A 19,874-nucleotide genomic window follows, 5' to 3' on the forward strand; every position below is an offset into this window, starting at 1 on the left:
GCCCCGAAGGTGGAGGATGCAGCTCGCTGCAGGCGCGTTGAGTCCCTGAGACCTCTCCGGTCTTGTGTCCGGGCTGCTTTGTCCTGGAGCTGGTGCTGTGCATGGTCCTGGGCAGCCCCAATGACCTTTGCAAACAAAGGGAGGAAGGGAAGGGACCGCAGCATCCCTGCAGCGTTAACCAGGGACCACAGCATCCCTGCAACGTTAACCAGGGACTGCAGCATCCCCACAACGTTAACTAGGGACCACAGCATCCCCGCAGCTCAACTGGGGACCGCAGCATTAACCAGGGACTGCAGCATCCCTGCAGCATTAACCGGGGACCGCAGCATTAACCAAGCTGCCTTTTCTGAGCTGATTTGGAGAGAGGCCCCTTGCTCAGACTCATCTTGGTCACCCCATCCCTGCATGGCTGATATGCTTCGCTGCTCGCATCTGTCCTGGACTGCTCACGGGATGGATGATCCTTGCGCTTGGCGCTGATGGATGATAGCGGATGAGGCTGGATGGTCTTCCCGGCTGCCCACGCACGTGGCGCGGTCTGATCCATCTCCTCTTAGCCTGGCGAGGATGCTTCCAGTGTGACGCTGTCCTTTGGTTAGAGACACCGTAAATTAAGCAGAGATTTAATGAAACAACAAGCTGTGAGGACTCTCAGATCCTGAAGTAGAAGGATGTAAGGTATTGACTTCACCTTGGCTTGAGATGGAGCATTGCGTTGGGTGATCCTTTGGCCACGGAGAAATCAAGCATCCCATACGCCTCTGGTGCCTGCTGTCTCCTTGGGGTCACATCCAGGATGGCTTGTGTCCTGCTGTGCACCAGAAGGGGCTTGGTGGGGCGCCGTGTTCCCCCATGACGGGTTAAGGAGCTTCCAGGGAGTGAGGGGTGCTCTTGCGAGCAGGGTTTAGGCGATGCTTTGCTCCTTGCCCCCCTGATGGGGGGCTGCAAGCTGGGACTGAACTAAATACTAAATTTAAACGTCACTATTTCTGGGGAAGGCAGGCAGACCTGGCACCAGCACAAACCCTGCGCTGCCTCGCCAGGCTGCTTGTTTTGGGGCAAAAAGGCAATTTCTGTCAAAAGCCGAGCCTGGCGTTCGGGAGGTGCGAATTGAACAAATGATGTTGATTCAAAGCAACTTGAGCATCGCCCAAAATCCTCCCGTTCAGAAAACAGTGACGAACTAAAAGGTTATTTGCCCTGATGGGAATCGAGGTATTTTTGGGGCAGTGACCCAGCACGAAGTTCATTGTCCCCAAACCACATGCTCACCCTCTTTACGTGCCCAGGGTGTGTTGTAGGAGAGCGGTGAACCAAATAAACCTGATTTGATTTAGCTGGATGGTAGCTTCTTGAGAGATAGCATCTCCCCAGGCTGCCTCGGGGTGAGGGGTTTCACCCCAGGGTTCGCACCTCTAAGGGACCTGGGGATATTTTCAATAAGGTGCACGAAAGGCAGCTGAGAAGAGCCCAGCCGCTGTTTTTTGCCTTGAAATCACTGCCCAGTGCCTTGTGGTTTTGGTTGAAAAGCAGCTGAAAACCATAAACACCCCTATCACCCTTCTGCAGCTCGAGGAGTCTTCCCTTCTCCCCTCTTTGGCTCTTCTGTAAATAAAAATGAACTTTATTGATTTTATTTCAGTAACGGAGAAATAATTTGCCTTTGGCCCGAGCTCGCAGGATGCTAAACTCCAGCCATGAGTGTGGTTTTGGTTTTTTTTTCCTCCTTTTATAGCGTTTCTGATCTGTGTTTATGATGCCAGCGCTGACACATCCTAAACTACAGCGTGGCTATAACCCCCGGAAAAAACTCCCGGTGGGATTGAAATAGTGGCTGCCAAATGTTCCCTCCTCACTGGAGCTTGTGAATCAAAAAACATCAACGGTTTAAGCAAAGGCTTGTGCCGGGGAGGGAGAACTTATGCCGGAGCCGATGCATATTTTATCACCGCGCTTATTCACTCACAGCCCTTCTCCCTTCGAACGCCGCACGGGTTTTAATTAAATAGTCATTGGCGAGGCTGTTATTCTAGCTTGGAAGGCCTCCAAATGGCCGTGTTTTTTCCCCAAAATGATCACAAGGGGATGTACTCCCATCCCCCCCGTCCTCGCCAAGGTTTGTCTTCTGCAAATACCGCTAATTACGTTTGTCTGGCCGGACGCCGGCTCTGCGATAGCATCTTTCATTAGCACTGATCTCTCTGTGTTCGCAAGGAGCTGGCTGGCGTTCCCGGAGCGGTGGCTTGTGGATGCCGCCAAGAAACGTCCCTTTGGCACCAGGCAAGCAGGTCTGGGTCTTGCAAGCGGTGGGGTCGTGTTGAGTCCTGGTTCGTTAGCATCTGCCTGTAAACGAGGTTCTGCAGCTTGGGTGCAGCTCCCTGTCTACACAACTGGGTTGTTCTTGGTTGCAAACCAGAGCAGAGAAAGGCTGAGGTTGGTGCCTCCAGGATCTGCTCTACCAAGGGGTTGCTGGTGGCCATGCGTGGGTGGTCAGCTTGGATTAGGTGCAGGAGGGGTGAAGAAATGAGTGGGAGAGGACAGGACATCTCTCCTCGGCTTTAAACATCTCACGGAGGCTCTCCTGATGGCAACACAACCCATAGCAGCGTAGATGTTGCCGTAGGCAAGTCTCCAGAGGGTCTAGGAGAAACCACGGCCAGGGGCTGAGAGGTGCCACCTCCCTTACTGGCACGTAGAGATGCTGCGATGAGTCTTTCCCTTCCCCTGGCTTTAAATTCCCACCCGGCTCCTCAACCACCGACACGAGTTTGCTCCCGCTTGTCAGGAACGAGATACTTAATTTGTCAGTTCGCTACGCTTAATATTTCTTTCATGCACAGCGTCGGTTTTAAATGCAAAACATGTCTGGATAAGCTCACTTTTTTGCTTTTTGAGTTTTTTTTTTCCACCCTGCTGTAGCCGACACATTGAAGGTAGCCGTGTTTAACTAATAAAAAAGATTTTAAAATGCTGGTTTTGCACTTCTTTAATTGACTTCCAATTTCCATTCGCATGCAGCTTGGCACGTTGCAAAGGAAAAAAGAGCGCCGAGCAAATAAGAAATGCGTCACTCCCTGGTTTTTTATCATAATCAAAAATGTAAAAATTAAGAATCTGAATCAATGTACATTAAACTACGTAATTGCCTAAATAAACGTGGCGGGGGTAGGTAATGGGTCTTCCTGATTAGAAAAAAATACCGAATTTAGCGCAAAGGTTATATTTGGTTGCAAAGCAGCGTGGTTTAGTGGTTGCACCCTTCTTTTGGGAGATAAAGCGGGGCTCAGAGGGCAGCGATGGGTCCAGGCACTGGTGATGAAGGAGCTCTTGGCTGGAGAGCATCCTTGGTGTCACCCTTGAGGGAATTATAGGGATGGAAGAATTGCTAGTGGATGGTGGAAACTGGTTTTCCCAGATCTCATGAGCCTGGTGGTGGTTGTGTTTTCTCTTCCAGCACCCAGCCCTGGTGGTCTCCGATCCAGCGAGGGTCCTGGTTTACAGCGACGGGTCTTGCAGCAAGGGAAGAGGCTCCCAAGAGCAGGACCTTCCAGGTAAACCCCCAGCCTGGACGGGTTTATTGCGACCTCTAAGTATTTATCGTTGCTTGAACCTGCTCAGGGTGGTTTGTAGCTCCACGGTGCATGCTGCGGAGTTTTATTAGGATGCACTGCCTGCTTCCCAACCCTTTTTCCCTGTAAATTGTGGCAGTTTTACCAACCTGATCAGCAAAAACAGATAACATCCTGATGCCACAAGCTGCACTGAAACTACTCGATGGTCTTAGGGTTATCCCGAGGGCTGCAAACCTGCGGTTTGAAGATGCTGCCCATCAGCAGAAACACAGAGGTGGGTGGCCGGCACTGTTGGAAATCAATGACCGGGATCTGGTGGTGGTGGCAGGAGTCAGCCGGTGACACCGCCATTGCCACTGTGCCTACCAGCCCTCCAAAGGCTCCTCCCTGCGCCGGTATTTGGGAGCAAAAAAAAAAAATCGTTCAGGTCTGAGTATCGGTTTGCATTTGTCCTTTCCCCTTTGTTTTCCCTTAACCGCAGCCAAAAGGCATTTCGCCATCAGCCACAGGATCGCTGCATGCTTTTTGCTCCGAACCTGGTTGTCCTTCCCTGCAGAACAAGCAGTGCTCCGGCACGGGGTGTCCCCAGCACTTTTAATCTCCAAAATGCCTCCCCAGGCGAATCATGTTAATATTGGAGAGTGCAGGAGAGGGGGGAGAGCTGCCCACCCGCGGTCGTTGTTATTCATCGCTCACCGTCAGGCTGGGGAAGGAGGAAAAGCTGCTGGGTTTTGAGGTTGCAACCTGGCAGCAAGGAGTTAAAGGAAAGGTGAAATATTAAACGGAAGCAAAGAGGCACCGTGAGAAGGACAGGATCCCAGGGAAGCTTTTCTGGGGATGAAAAAATAGGTTGTCACCTGGAAGGGCTCCAGCTGCCCAGCTCCCACCCAGGCAGTGCGTCCTCTGCTCCCCAGCGCCCAGCCTGCTGCGGCAGGGGTGCCGAAGGGCATGAAACTGGGATGCTGATGGGGACAAGAGGCTTTTGCAGGTTGCAAAGGGCCTGGGCTGTTCCCGTGAAGCAGCCAGGACCTGGGTTTTGCCAGGGGAGACGTAGAAATGTGTTGCAGCATGCGTGAGCCCATCTTGTTGAGCTTGCTGCTCTGAGCACCAGCTATGGAGGTAGCTAAATAGCAGAGTTAAATAATAATGTTAATAATAAGGAGCTTTTTTGATTGACAAGATTCACCAGCCCAGGCATCCCAGCAGAGAGGGATGCTGGGATGCAGGAGGCTGCAGCCCCCGCACATCGTTGGTGGGGTGGTCCTCCTGGCGTAGGAAGAGGTGGCCCCAAGGGTGGTGAAAGAGGCTGGACCATCGCAGCTTTTAGCACGAGGAGAGGATGCATCACCATCCTCCATCAGCAGAAGCAACGTGCTACAGCTAACGAGCAAACCTCAGAGGCAGGGTTAATTAATGCAGCTCCCCAAGGTCTCCAACATGGATGGATGCCACTGACCTTTGTAGGAAGCCCTTGAAGGCAGAAACGTGAGGCCTCCAGGCGGTGACTGAGAGAAGTAATAAATAGTTTTGGGAGCACCTTGAGAGAACATTAACCTAAGCTCTCCTAAACCACCATGAGCAGCAAGGCGCAAACGGTGATACCATGGGCTGCTCCAGCACCATCTCTTATCTCCAAGCACTTCAGGTGCATCCCTGACTTGGTGCTCATGACCTGCTGCCACCAAGCAGGCAGGTAGAGGAGGGTTTTGTCCATCTGGGAGCTGTTTTTGTCCGTCTGGGGCTGACGGATGACGAGCCGTTTCTCTAATGGCTAGAGGGGAAGAAAACGCAATTACCCAAAGTAGGCTTTTGGCAGGACATGGAGGCAGCGGAGTGAGGTCGGTGAAACCTGGGGAAAAGGGGATGAAAGACTGGCTGCTCACATCCAGGGCCCTGCTTTGCGTTTGGTTTGCTCCTCAGAGATGATGTCTGTGCAGTAATTAGCGATGTAAAACATGCACCGGTCTCTTTGTTCCCATTAGGCTTGGCTACGGCTTGAAATGATGCGCAACAGTAGCCCGTGGTTAATTTTACCAAATGTTCACTTTAATTTCATTTAAGACCAGCTGTCTATAAATCTATAGTGCCTATTTACATCACGTGCATATAAATATATATATATTATTCTGTGCTGAGAATAAGGTGACAGATAACAAGGCACTGGTAGGAGCAGTGCACCCTCTGGCCCCCACCCTCCAGCCCTGGGGTGATGCGTGCGGTCAAGCCTGAAGGCTCAATGTTGGCTTGATGCCAATGGGGCTGACCTTAAAGTGCTCCCTCCTTAGGGCTCAAACCTCCCTGCTGTGTTCCTCCACCCTCAAATCTCCTGTGCTTGCGTGTCCAGATCAATATTAAACACCCGGTGTGTAAAGCAGCTACTTATTGGGCAGTGCACAGCTGGGAGCCTGCAGTGAACCGCGGTTTATTTGCATCCGAGCAAGCACGCCTATGTTTAAATACCTCTAAGCAAACGAGTCCACCCAGCTCCTGCTTTCCTCTTCCTTGTGTCTTCAAGGCTGGGTTTACTGGCAGTATCCAAGGGCAATTTCTCTCCTTCCTTACTTATGGGGACTGGTGTGATGCCTGCTTGATGATAGGTATGGGTAACGTTGTCCTGCGAGTGTTGGTCCCATGCTACATGGTCCAATGTGGGCTGGTGGCTTCTTCTACCAGCTTTCAGCATCATGTCATGTCTGAGCCACCATCACTGTTGCACGAGACCCCAGCATGGATCCCTCAAACCTGCGTTTGCGTCATCCCTCCCTCTGGCAGCACCAGGACAGCTGGGAGGAGGTTGCCACGGGGAGATGGGAAGGGCTGCAGCTCCTTGGTCCCAAAGCGTGGTGAGATGTGGTCGGCCAAGAAGCGTATGTGGAAGTGCCGGCCAACACAGTGTACCAGGCTGCCCACCACGGCGCACTGGAACGTGGACAGATTGGGCATGGCGTAGGTGGCACACTCATACCATAGTTTGGCCTTGGCTCCGCAGCGGTAGACGCTGATGCTCGTGCTGCGGTGGAGGTCGAAGCGGTAGATGAAGCCATTGGCGCTCACCATCTCGGCCGTCTTATCCTTGCCACCGCCGACTGGGCTGACGCTCCAGCTGTTCGAGCGGGCGGCATAACGCAGCAGAACGTAGCGCAAGGTGCCCCCTGTCACGTAGATCTCCCCATCGCACACTGTGGCCATGTGGGCCACGGCAAAGGTGTCGTGGGGCAGGGGTGCGGTGAAGGTCCAGCAGTCCTTCCGGGGGTCATAGCGCTCCACCGTGTAGAGGCACTCGCCACCGATGGCATAGAGGTGGCCGTCCAAGGCCACGAGCTTGCAGTGCGGCCGTGCTTGGTTCAGGGGGCAGATCTCCCTCCAGATGTTGGTCAGGGGATCATAGCAGAAGACACGGTTGGAAGGTCTCTGCGTCCGGCCTGTGCCCTCACAGCCAGCCACCACGAAGAGGTAGTTGAACATGCTGCACATGGCGCACCCCTGGGAGACCACCTCTGGTGGCACGTGGCAGAGGTGATGCCAGCAGTCCCCTCTGTCATCGTAGTAGCAGAGGCGGCTGGTGTGAAGGCCGGGCTCCTGCGCATTGATGTCCGCCACAGCCACGTACATCTTCCCCTTCATCCTCCGCCGCAGGATGAGCTCCCGCTCGCCGGCATTGAGGCAGCCGTAGATGGAAGGTGTCCTCAACACCTGTAGGTAGTTGTCGCTCATCACCTTGTAGGCGGCCTCCTGGAGGTGGCTGAGCTTCTGCGCCTTGGCTGTGCAGAGGACCTCGTAGCAGTTCCCCAGGTCCAGGTGGGTGGGTGGTGGCATTTGGAAGAGGTCAGCACCGGCCACCAGCCCTGGCTGGGGGCTTGCAGGCAGCATGCTGGCTGGCACTGTGACCCCAAAACCCTCCATGGGCAGTTGGAGATGGGGGCTGTCGGCGATCTGGAGGATGCTGTCCTTGCGGCCAGGAGATGGTGGCTCAAGGGAGATTTCCAAGCTCCCTGTAGTTGATGGAGCTATGGAGGAGGTGGTGGGATCCTGTGTTGCTGAAGTTGGGTCCAGTTCCTGGGTTGCAAAGCTCTGCAGCTCTTCATTGACCCGCTCTGAGCTGCAGCGCCGGGATGTTCCCAGATGGATGTAGGAGAGAGACCTCTTCTTTGATACTGACTGGGAGATGGACTGGACATAGTAGTCATAGACTTTGCCTTTGAGGCCAGGGACTGGCTGCCCGGCCCCGTCCTTCGCCTGCCGCTCGGTGATGTAGTTCTCCTCCACCTGGATCTTTGCGACTGAGGAGAAAGAGTAGGAGGTGTCTGACCCTGTGTTGCTCGCCGTCATCGTTAGCCCCAGGTCTGAGGTGACACTGAGGGTCTGGATTGTCCCCCTGCACCCCTTGGACTCCCGGATCGTTCCTCCACTGGTCAAATTCTGCTCTGTGCTTTGGGTGCGTCCGTCCCGTGCCATCTGGGTATTAGCAATCCTGGTGCTTGGGGCAAGTGTGCCCTCCTCCCCGCAGCTTCTCAGTGTTTCGGCTGTGTCCCCAGGGCCATAAGAGCTCGACTCGCTTCCTGGCTTGCTTGCCAGATCACCTCCTAGCTCACTTCCCAGCTCGCTTCCCGGCTCGCTTCCTGGCTCGCTTCCCAACTTGCTTCCTGGCTTGTGTCCTGGCTTGCTTCCTGTCTCGCTTCCCGGATCACTTCCCAGCTCGATTCCTGGTTTGCTTCCCGACTTGCTTCCCAACTTGCTTCCTGGCTCGCTTCCTGGCTCGCCTCCCGAATCACTTCCCGGCTTGATTCCTGGCTTGTTTCCGGACTTACTTCCCAGCTTACTTCCCAGCTCGCTTCCCGGCTCGCTTCCCAGCTCACTTCCCCTCCTGGCCATCCCCGCTCTCCTGCAAGTCAGCCCAAGTTCAGAAACCATCTCCTCTCCTTCCTCCTCCTCCTCCTCACCCCTTGGCAGACTTCGATCCCCCCGGGGAAGCGTGTGCCGTGTCGCAGGAACGCTCGCTTGACCGCTCGCTTGTGCCTCCCCACCATCCTTCCTCGCCTCCTCACCAAACACCCTCCTCCGTCGCAGACCCGCTGCACCATCCCCATCCCCATCCCGGGCAGCGTTTTCCCTCCGCTCTCCTCCCACGTCAGCCAGCGGGATTTTGCCCCCGGCGAGCGAGCGGGACTTATAAAACCTGTACGCCAAAGTCAGGAAGAGCAGAGCGGCGGCGGAGAGGACCAGCTTGCCGGCCAGCTGCATGTCGGACTGCCAGGGCAGGGTTACCTGCTGGGGCATTTTTCCATGCCGGGAATGCGGAGAAGCCGATTAATGATTGTCAAGCAAGCCCGGAGCGTGGAGCTGAAGGTTTGGGGCAAGGTGACTTTGAGCGGGCAAAGCTGGCAGGAGGTTTCCGGACGAGCTTTGCATGTTTGGGCTGGGCTGGGCTCCGGGGAAAAGGTGCAGCCCAGAGCTGGCGGCACAGAGCCAGCTTTATTAGCCTGGTAAACAGAGAGGCTCAGAGAAAAGCAAAAGGAAGCACAAAGGGAGGAAAAGTATCTCCTCTGAGAACCCGATGGTGCTGCCTCCCCGTTTCTTTTGCTATTTAAAAGGGATTGTGCAATGGAAGGGGAAAGTAAGTTGTTTCATCCAGGGAAGGTCCTTCATCCCTGAGCGCAGGCACGGGGAAGGGAGGGAGAAGCAGCCCGGTGCCGGGCGGACCTTCGGTCCGACGCCAAGCAGCTGCTCCGTGGCAGAGGCGGGTGATTAATTCGGTGGCCTTCGTTTGCGGCATGCTGGCTAACGAAGGGTGATGGGAAATAGCCCGAAAGCTGCTGGGGCCTCTTTGAGGCCAGCTTGGAAGTGGCAAGGGAATTAAGAGTCGGCGGAAAAGGAGCTGGGGGCTTTGGGAGGGGGAAAACTGGACACCAAGGAGCAACTAAAGGCAGGAGTGAAACTGCAGCTGGTGGCAGCCACGTTCAGAGACCTGCATCCATATGCACAGCGAGAGGGATGAACTAAGGGAAATGAATAAAAGCATCAGGACCAGGAAGAAATTTGGGATGGGAGAGATGTGAGTCGTCGTTTCGAAGTGATGTGCTGCTGTCTGTGGGATGTCCGCAGGGACTGGAGTCGCTGTGGGGAAACTGAGGCACGGAGGATGCCAGACAGTGTCATGCTTGCTTCTTTCTTCCCCTGGAAAGATGTCGGGGATGTGTCTGATTCTGATCTGAATTTCAAAGATTTAGGGGAACTGTTGTCCCCGTCGTCCCCGAGGCAGCTGGGTCCCCACGCGTGGACCGCAGCAGGGGGGAGAGGAGGGGGCCTGGGGAATGGCAGCCCTCCGCAGCCGTCGCTAAGCGAGCTGAATTCAAAGAGATAAAATTAATTTCCTTTTCCCCGAGGGGAACGTCTCACATGCTGAGAAATGCATAAAGAAACGAGGCCCTACAAGGCAGCAAAGAAACAGCCAAAATGTTGGTGGGGGTGGGTGGCTGCTCCTGTTTGTACGCAGGGACTCGCTCCCCGCTAGCTTGGTCCTGATCCGGTGGGATTTGCTGGAGAAATGAGCCCAGGGAATGCTAAAACAGCTCCTTGTAGGAGGTGTGGGTGCGATGGGACCTGACTGCGTGGGTCAGTGTGGTGGGATGAGGTCTTGCTATGGGTCTTTAATGGGTGGTGGGTGCTCGTGAGCTCACGCCCAGTGTCCACAGCCTCCCAAACCACCTCCCGTGCAGAAGCTGATCTTCACCAGCCGTTGCATGATCTCGGGCACTGCCTTTTTGCGACAGGGAGGACCATCTGAACCTCCTTGGGCCACGTTCCCCACCTTCACCATCATCTGCAAGCACTGAGATGCCCTCCCTGCCAATGCTGAGATGCTGCTTTTTGCTGGATGGCTTCACACGGGGACCGCGGTGGTGCCGAGGGGTGGTTGTATATCTGCCACTAGACTTGCCATGGATGCTCGTTAGGTGGGGGACCGCGTGCTAAATAGTGTAATATTTATATATATGGAAGAAGAGGGGTAAATTCCCTGTGCTGGCTTGGCAGTTGGGGACCCCTGTGCACATCCCTGCTGTGAATGGGGAGAGCCCCCAGCAGTTTTTAGGGGGATGTTTGGAAGTTGTCACCTTGTATGGGTGCAGCATGGGGAAATACAGCAACAAAGAGGCTGGGGGAATAAGGTTATTTAGATTAAGAGCTGGACTGATGCAGCCTGCATGGTTGCGTCTTGGTCCAGGGGCCAAAACACCAGGCAAAACCCACCCAGCCACTCCCCTCCGCCCTGTTTGGCACGGGGACGCAAAATCCATCGTTGGGGCGCTTGGTCTGGCCAGAACCTCGGGGACGGCGTATCCCTCCTGCCTGCAAACCTGGAGGGTCCCAAAGCTGAGCTGGAGTCGGGGTAATGGGGATGTGCATTGAGGCTGGGCACGTGTTTTGGGGCTCGGCTAATTGGCAAAGGGTCTGGCCACCCATGCATGGCCACAACCCTGGGTTTCTTCATCTTTCACTGCCGCGGTTTTTAATGTGCAGGTAGAGCTGCAAAGATCCTTGCGTTCGTGAGCTGGGAAGTATGAATTATGCATGCCCTTGGTGGCCCTGTGGACCCGGCCACGGCAGTAACTGTGCCCAGTAATGAGGTAGGGGAGGCAGGGGCAGCACCAAGCAAAGCCCGCCATCGCTCCCACTGGCATTCCCAGCCCCATCGAGCCGGAGCATCCCTGGTTTTGTGTCCCCCACTCTAATATCCCAAAGGGCTGGGAGCTTGGATGTGCCGCATCCTTGAGAGATGCAGGGCTGGGCTGCCAAAACCCTGACTCTGAGCGTGGTTATCCTTGTCATCGGTGGGTTTTTATGGACCTTGCGATGGCGAAACACGGAGTGCAGGGGGAGGCGAGGGCATTTTCGGCAGGCAGCGTGCTCTGGGTGCTGTTGCCTTCACAAATGGCAGGATGGGGGGGACCAGAGCCTGACAGGCGAGCTCGAGCTACGGGGAATGAAGTCAGGAGGGCGGATCCTCGCGGTAAAAATGCAGGTCCGACATATAAATGTATATTTATCTATGCCTTGCGGGAAGGAGGATGAGCGGCAGTGTAAGGGAGCAGGGGATGCAGCCGTGGTGTCTCCGAGCAGTGGTGACGTCTCGGCACTTGTGACTCTAATTGAATGTAATTGCCACTTCCAAATTTTGCTAAAACCTTTTCAAAGTCCCCTGAAATTAGGGAACATCGATAACGCCGCTCCTTGGGGTTTTCAGCTCGCGTCATCCCTAAGAAGCACGATTAATTTTTTACAAGCTAATCATATCTCTTAGGCAGGTTGTCAGCCGTGGATCTGTCATCTCTCATCAATAATGAAACAACCTGAGCAGCTCTTTCCCCCTCCAGCCTCCTGCATTATTCACCGCCAGGTCCTCCAACAACGGGGTGTGTGGTAGGGGGAGCCAGGGATTTAATTGATGTCCTTTTTAATTACCTGTAGGAAGGTGGATGGGGACGGGGAGGCAGGGCTCGTAGGTGGAGGATGAGAGGGGCAGGAGGTGAAGGCAGGGTCCAGCATGGTATGGGAGGTTTTCTTTGGATCGCTGCTTTGGTGGGGGTGGCATCTCTCCATGTCCCTCGCCTTGGGGTCACTTTGGGAAAGCAGGTAGCACCTCTGCCCAAAACGAGGGGAGATGCCCATATCCCCTCGGTCATCGCTTTGGCTGTGCTGGTGCTGAGAGGGTCCCATCCTATACCCTGATCCGTCACCACGGGAAAGAGCTAAGCATCCCAAATGCACACAGAGGGGTGGATTTGGGATGCAGGACCTCTGAGCCCACTGGTCCTCTCCCAGCTGCTGGATGGGGAGGTCATGTCACTCTTGAGACGGCGCCAAGCAGAGCCGGTTGATGGTGGCACTGCCTCTCTAATGCTCCTCATTTCCATGGTTCCGGGCTAAAATCACCACATTTGCATTTAAATGGAGGTTTGGGCGTCTGTAAATCCCTGGTTTTGAAGTGAGAAGGCCTAATGGTTGTTTAATCACGTTGGGACGAGGCCCCTGGAGCATCTCCAGTCCAGCGAGGAGGGTAAGAAACATCCATGCCGTGGTGGGGGGCTCTCCTGCCTGCTCGGTAGCATGGGGGTAAACTGAGTCACACATTTCCCTAAAAAATGACAGTTCCCCTAAAAAATGAAGGTTCTCTTCGCACCCAGGGAGATGCAATGGGCTGGAGCAGTGAAAGTGGTTGGGGGGAGAGAGCAAGGGGGGATTCAGGCAGCTGGTCCGAAGGGATCCGGGTGCTCGGATGCTGTTGCTTTGGGATGAAAGCGGAGCCGCCGATCCTCCTACATCCCAGCCAGCCCCAGTCTGTCCCTGCATTGCTGCCAGCCCAAATTATTGAGTATGGGAAAAAACTCCTGAGCCGCCGCGTGTTTGTTTGGCTCCTTTGAGGCTGGGAAATCGCTCGCAGCGAGGCTGGCAACGGAGCATGGTAGGGACTGAATCTGCTTAATAATAATTAATCATAATAGCAATAATAATGCTTAGCACTCGTACAGGGCTTTGGAAAGATGAAGCGCTGCATGGCTGCTGGCTAATCCTCTAGGATTAAGAGTTCCTGGAGGAGAAGGCAGGGGAGCGCCCCGTCCTTGGGCTCCTCTTCCCCACCACCGTGTCCGCTCCCCAGGGATCCTGACCTGGGGCTGGATGCTCTTGGGGCGCTTTGGGGAGGGAAAGCAGCCGGGCAAACCACCAGCATCCTCCAGCACTGGGCAGGATTGGGGCAAAAACCACCTGGTTTTTGCAGAGAGCCATCCCGCAGCAGGATTAACGCTGGACTGGGATGTGCCCGGCGGCACGGGGTACCGTAGGAATGACCAGGATCTGGCTGCACTGCACCGTTATCTGTTTCCACGGCGACAATTAGCCAAGAGGGATGGGGAGGATGGGATGGACCAAACGTGGGCACAGCGCTTTAAACTCGGCTGGTGCCTCCGCGCCAGCGCTGCCCGACGGGATGCGTGCTGCCTGCTCATGTGTGAGCGCTGACATTTTGGGTTGGGAGCCGTCTGTCACTAGAGATTGACCGTCCAGCCCGGGACAAGCGTTGTGCACGGCTCCCGTCTTCCAGCAAAGCCGATTTGCCCCAACCAAGGTCCCAGGGTGTAAGGCCAGTGATCCGCGGCTTTCGGGCTCCCAGCGCCACCGTCCGCGTGTAGGACTTGTCCCCAACGTCCCGCATGCTGGGGACACGTGCAGTCCCTACCCCGGGGAGCTGAGACCTGGAGCAGCTCGGTGCAGTGGGAATGGTGTAAATGGATTTTTCCAGGGGAAATCTGACCCTTGCATAATAGACGACCCCCCCCACAAGACCCTGCAAAGCCTTTGGGTACCCCAAAATGGTTCTGGGTACCCTAGCACAAGGCAAAACATTAAGCACAGCCTTCTACCGGGGAGATTTTTCTTTTTCCTTTTAATTAAATTGTCTGAGGAAGCCAAGACACAGACAGAAAGAGACCGAGACTGTAAATAGTATAGAAAAAAAAAAAAGAGAGCGAGAGAACCGATTGACGGAGGTGTAAATGCCAGGTGGAGCCGTATGGAGGAAGAGGAGGAGGAAGAGGCAGGCAAAGCTTCACGTTAGCTCCAGGATCACTGTTAGGGTGAGTGCCAAAACTAGTCTGAAGCCGCAGTGGCTGGTAAGTGAACCTAGGCAGGAGGAGAAAAGGGATGGGGAGTTTAGGGAGCCGTGTCTTGCTCCTTGGCTTCAGAGCAGGATGGGGTCACCACCTTTTTTTGGGGGGGATCCCCCTCTTAAACTTGCTATGGAGCATGTGCGGGGCGGGCAGCAGGTCAGGGATGCTGCGGGGAGCATCCACGGGGCCCCTTTTGGTGCAAGGACATCCCTGCTGCTGAGGGCAAGGGCTTGGGGCGATGCAAGGATGGACGCGCTCTGCACGGTCCTTCCCTCCCTGCGGGGGGGTTCAGGTCGAAATACCAGTCCCACCACTCACCGTTGGAGTCCTCTGTTCCTCTGGGAATATTTGGGTTTTCTAATGGGAAAGAAATCGTAGAGAGACAGTTTTATTAGGGGGAGATGAGTGAGGATTTGTGGAGGGAGGGGTGACCCCCGCAGTGCTGCCATACCGAAAACGATGAGCCGGGTGTGGGTGTCGGTGGAGCCCAGGGGGTTCTGGGCGGTGCAGCGGTACATGGAGCCGTTGAGCTCGGCTGGCACCCTCTCCAGCACCAGCTCCTTTCCGTCATGTTCGGCGCTGCCGTCGAGGAGCCGGCTCCCCACCCGCGTCCAGGTGAAGAGGGGCTCGGGGAAGACTTCATTCTGTGGGGAGATGGGGGGCTGTGAGATGGGTGTAGGGGGGTAAGCCCTGCCTCATGCCTGGAGCAGGGACGGGGTACAGCTGAAACGCCCAGGGGTGCACCAATGTAGGGACCATGATGCAACCCAAGGCCACCAGGCCAAACCCATAAAGTGCTGGTGTGGATGCAAGGTTGTCTGTTGGCATGGCATCGCCCCATGGCGACGGGGATGGATGGGGATGCTGACCTGGAAGCCCTGCACCAAGATCCGCACAGTATCTCCAACACGGGCTCTTGTCGGTGTCATCGTGATCTTCGGGCCCTTGGGAGCAACTGCAAGGGAAGGGGACAAGAAGGGACATCAGCCGAGCGAGGCGTTCCCAGTGCTGGTGGGTGCGCTTGGCTGGGGTTAATAATGGTTTGATGAATGATTATGGTGAGGGGGGCACGGTGTGCGCCAGCCGGAGGGGAGCTGATGGCTGGGTGATTGATGGACAGGCTGATGGACGTCCAAATGATTGATAGACAGGTAGGCAAGGACCCCACAGGCAAATGAACGGGAAGACTGCGAGACTGATAGATGACTGTAATGGGATGCATTGATGGTGAAGGACATATTTCCTCATCAAGCCCCGCTCTGCTCAGAAACAGGGGTCAAGAGGGGTCAGGCTGGTTTGAAGCCATGGAGATGGGCACCTCAGAAAAGCATCCCCAGGACAAGGTGGCCTCAGTGAGTCATGCACAAGTGCTGTTAGCATGGGAGACAGCACAAAGCCTTGCTGGCACAAAAGGCCAAGGAGGCCTGTAAAGAGGAGGGGATCCCTTTTCCCACACCAGTCTTGGGGTGCCTTTGCCTGGTGCATTGAGGGGAGAAGCAGTGATGCAGCCAGCCATGGTGGGGTGACACCACGCTGGGTCTGCTCTTTGCTCCCAACTGGGTCAGGGTTGTGTGGATGTCCTTCGTGGGCCATGGGTGGGATGGGACAGCCCCAGGAGCTGCCTGCGCTTTGCACGGAAGGAGGCTTTTGCAGGCTTGAAGGGGAAAACGGGCAGGAGGGAGGCTGTGCTTTGCCAAAAGTGGGGGCGTCACCCTTCATATATTCAAGCGCTGCCATGGATGGGACAGGATGAGCCTTGCCATCATCCTAGCACGACACAAAGGGACAAACAGCCACCAGAAAGCACCTTGGTCTGCGGTGGTGGACACTGGCCCTCGGAAGGGGCATCCGCGCCCCAGGATGCTCTGCACGGACATGCCCCAGAGACCACGGTTGTGCTCCTGGACTGCAATACCCATGCAAGACCCAGCCCTCTGGTGTTAAAGCAGGGGTGATGGGCTGCAGATGATTACACCATGCTATGGTCTGTACCGAAAGACAGCTTTCTGTACCGAAGCAAGTGGTTTGTCTTGGTTTCAATGCAGCTTTTATTGAGAGTATATATAGTGTATATATACTATTTATATATAGGGAGGAGGTTAATGGGGGAGCTGCTGTGGTGGTGCCAAAAGCCTGCGTGTGGATGGTGGTGGTGGAGCACCCAGTGAGGTCCATAGGCTGGAGGCACCTTAAGGGATGAGGAGGGCTGTGGATTTGGGGGAGCAGTGGCGGGGGGGGGGGGGGGGTGAGCTTTGCTTTTCCATGTATTGGAGCTACTGGGGACTCATCAAAGTCTTGGCCTCATGGGCAGACCCAGAGACCGGACACCTAAAGTGTGAAAAATGCAGGACTTTTGGCTGGTTGTATGCTGGGAGAGAGCTTTAATGCTTGGTGGGAAGGACCAGATAATGGAGGGCCATCTATTAGCAGGAGAGCTGCTGCCCTCCTTGTTGACTGCCAACCTCCCATTGACCTCCTCATTGCCACCAACCTCCCACTAATTGAGGTGGTTGATGAGCTGAGAAGCTTGTGCACACTGAAGCCTGTGCCAAAGATGGGTGGAAAGCCAACGAGGTGAAGCTCTCCAGGAGATGGAGCATCATTGCCGATGCAGTGAGCCAAGTGCCCTACTTGGCCAGGAGCAAAGCCCAGTCTTCTCCACCGGGCTCGAGGGGAGGAAGGCTGAAGCAGCCTACCCCAGGAGGGTGCCCCGAAGCTGGGAGGGTGCCCACCGGCTGAGCTGGTGGAGAGCTCAGCCTCTTCTGACGGGGAACCAGGAGAACGCAGGGGAGCCCCAGCCTCACCTAGGGGCTAGCTGACCCGCCAAGGTGGGGGAGAAGTGAGGGGCCCCACTAACTACTCTGTTCACCAGCTCCCATGGTCACTTGGGGAGCTTTTGCTCTTCTAGGGTCCTGGGCATGCTGGGAGCCAATGGGGCGGCCCTGGCCTCAATCTCACCACCCTATCACTGCTGGGGCCTCATCAGCCCCACAGGCTGCCCCTGTGCAGCAAGCCCCACTGGGCTGAGTTGGGTGGTGATGGCCAACAAGGGTCATGGCATGTCCTCAGGTCTCCTGGGACTGGGTATAGATGGATGGAGGCAATGTCACTATGGGATGAAGATGTCCCCCCCTGCCCCAACATGACCCCAGTCCAGAGGAGCTCCTCCATCCCATCCCCTCCCAGAGTTACACCCCATAGGAGGTAACATTAAGGGGCTACCAAGTTCCTCACCTGCCCTGCAGGCAACCAAGGCAAAGACCCACTAAACACCAGGTCTCCGAACAGAGCCCCACCCTCGGCTTTAACACCCCCTCCCTGCTCACCCCTGCACCCAGCACAGCCCTGGCTCCCCCCCAGACCAGCTCCTCGTTGTCCCCCCCAGTCCTATGCCTCCCCCCATATGCCAACATCCATCCCCTTCTCACTGAGGGGGTTTCTCCCAGCACAGCCCCCCCCCCCCCCAAATCTAGGGCTGTGTCCACATTACCCCCTGCCACTGACATCGCTGCCGTGCTCTGATACCCCAGTAACCTCAATTCCCCCCTTACCAGCCCACCACATCACCCCAACCCCCCCCGCCAGATTCAACAGCCCCCTCCCAGCCCTCTATCAACCCAGCAAACCCCATGGGGGGGGCCCTCAGCACCCCCCTCCGCAGGGCCAGGCCTTGCTCCCCTTCATGGGGCACCCTGAGGCTATGAGGACTTGGGGCACAGTAGCCCCACAGCCTCTTTCCTTACCTCCCCCATGCACAAGGGGCTCTGCACCCCATAGACCCCAGGACTCCCCCCCCAAGCACCCCTATTTCTAGCACCTAACCCCAGCTCGCCTTCCCCGAAACTGCCTTTGCCCTCCTGCTCCCTACAGCCCCGCCATGCTCTGTCTCCCCTATAACATGCAGCAAACCCCTTCTCTTGCCTGATGGATCCCCCCCCAAAACCCGCTGCCCTCACCTCTACTTTTGTGGAGACCCGGCATTGCCGCCTCCTATTATCGTGCAGCCCTATGTGGCACCCTGCTTTGGCTCGTGGGTGCCTGAAAACCCCCAAAAGAAAGAAATGCAACAAGTGCAAAAAAAGAAAAGGGAAAAAAATGGAAAAAAGCAAAAAAAAAATTTCAAAAAAAATTTGCAAAAAAAAAAAAAGCAAAAAAAAATTACCAAAAAATGCAAAAAAAATTGCAAAAAGAAAGGCAAGAAGTGCAAAAAAAGCCAAGAAACCGCCCTCCCCCCCCACCCCAGCCGCTGTGGCTGCGCTTACCGAGCGTCACCTCGGACTGCATGGGCATGGAGAGCGCCGGGTGCTTCACCTCGCAGCTGAAGAGCGCCTCGTTGTCGATTTGGGGGTTCAGGGTCCAGGTGAGGGTGGCCCGCGCCTCCACCGTCCCGTCGCTGACGGGCGCGTGCGTGTGGCGGAAATAGTAGATGGGCTCCGCCACGTGCACCCATCGCGGGAACTCCCGGCTCACCACTGTTTCGGGGATAGTTTCGGTGACAGGACCCCGCTCGGCTGCCAGCCCCCGGGGGGGGTCCGCCGTGGCCAGGGGTCGCCCGCCTCCCATCTCCCCTTCGGCCGCCAGCGATTTCGGCACCTTGGTGTCATCCAGGTCGCGGTGAAGGAGGTTACGGGGTGCCCAGCTCCCGGCACCGGCCGGCAGCTCCGGCAGCGGGGTGGCCTCGATGGGTTCCCCGTCCCGCTTGAAGTACACCTGCGTGGGGAGAAAAGGGACAGTGAGCTTGGTGGGGACAGCCACCACCCCGGCCATCCCCAGCATCCCACCCCCTTGGGTAGCACTGGATGAAGCTCCTTCCCGAGGTCCCTATGGAAAGATGCTGCAGGGCAAGATCTGGGTAGCAGGCAGCTATTTATTTGCCTTATTTTGCCTCCAAAAGCAGCACATATATATAATATATTTTAATATATATATTTTTTTAATGTTTGCCTCATGTATACGAAAGATAAACCCCCTCCGGGGGCTCACCAGCGGGGCGGGCTTGCCACCGGAGACCACACACACCAGGGTGAAGTTCTGCGCCTGGTAGCGGCTGAAGGGTGCTGGTGTGTCGGCAGCGAGCACCGAGATGGACGTCGGAGGAGCTGCCGGGGAGCAGAGCCGGGGCGTTAGCACGGTGTCCTCCACACCTAACCATCTCCATCCCCATCCTTGTCCCCGTCCCCATCCCTATCCCTGTCCTCGTCCCCATCCTCATCCCCATGCCCATCCTCATCTCCATCCCCATCCTTGTCCCCATCCCTGTCCTCATTCTCATCCCTGTCCTCGTCCCCATCCCCACCGCCATCTCCATCCCCATCCTCATCCCCATCCTTGTCCCCATCCCCATCCCCGTCCCCGGGGATGGGAAAATGAGCCCAACCCCTGCTGACCTGAGACCCTGCAGCCCTTTCCCCTCCGGTCCCACGCAGCCGGGGGCTGCACTCACCCATCACATTGAGGAATATGTTCCCGGAGGCCAGGACCACTTTCTCCCGCGTGGCTCGGTCATAAATCCCCACGTGACACTCGTAGGGACCGTTGTCTGAAATGCGAACTTCGGGGAGGCTGGGGAGGAGAAACAGGGCTCACCACTTGCTCCCCGCTCCAGCCTGACCCCATTTTCCCGGGGGATGCAGCG

At 56.0% G+C, this 19,874-nt stretch overlaps 2 protein-coding genes across 2 annotated transcripts in view; both read right to left on the minus strand.

Moving 5' to 3' along the window:
* Nucleotides 1–5,139: 5,139 nt before the first annotated feature.
* Nucleotides 5,140–8,852, minus strand: KLHDC7A (kelch domain containing 7A; the record flags this gene model as incomplete). Its single annotated transcript, XM_082329219.1, has 2 exons — nucleotides 5,140–5,346; nucleotides 6,318–8,852. 2 exons carry the CDS (start codon nucleotides 8,850–8,852, stop codon nucleotides 5,140–5,142), a joined length of 2,742 nt encoding a protein of 913 aa, XP_082185345.1.
* Nucleotides 8,853–14,178: 5,326 nt separating this feature from the next.
* The window catches only part of IGSF21 (immunoglobin superfamily member 21), a gene marked incomplete at its 3' end in the record, with an annotated part of 41,497 nt that continues 35,801 nt past the window's right edge, over nucleotides 14,179–19,874 (minus strand). Inside the window, exons 4-10 of the mRNA XM_082328747.1 lie at nucleotides 19,683–19,801; nucleotides 19,223–19,338; nucleotides 18,502–18,949; nucleotides 15,109–15,194; nucleotides 14,691–14,883; nucleotides 14,558–14,596; nucleotides 14,179–14,252 (exon numbers count right to left, since the gene is read on the minus strand). Coding sequence (XP_082184873.1) covers nucleotides 14,179–14,252; nucleotides 14,558–14,596; nucleotides 14,691–14,883; nucleotides 15,109–15,194; nucleotides 18,502–18,949; nucleotides 19,223–19,338; nucleotides 19,683–19,801 — 1,075 coding nt within the window. The remainder of the gene's footprint in view (nucleotides 14,253–14,557; nucleotides 14,597–14,690; nucleotides 14,884–15,108; nucleotides 15,195–18,501; nucleotides 18,950–19,222; nucleotides 19,339–19,682; nucleotides 19,802–19,874) is intronic.

The sequence above is a fragment of the Platalea leucorodia genome, assembly GCF_965183815.1.
Source record: "Platalea leucorodia genome assembly, chromosome: 17".
Classification (NCBI taxonomy): domain Eukaryota; kingdom Metazoa; phylum Chordata; class Aves; order Pelecaniformes; family Threskiornithidae; genus Platalea; species Platalea leucorodia.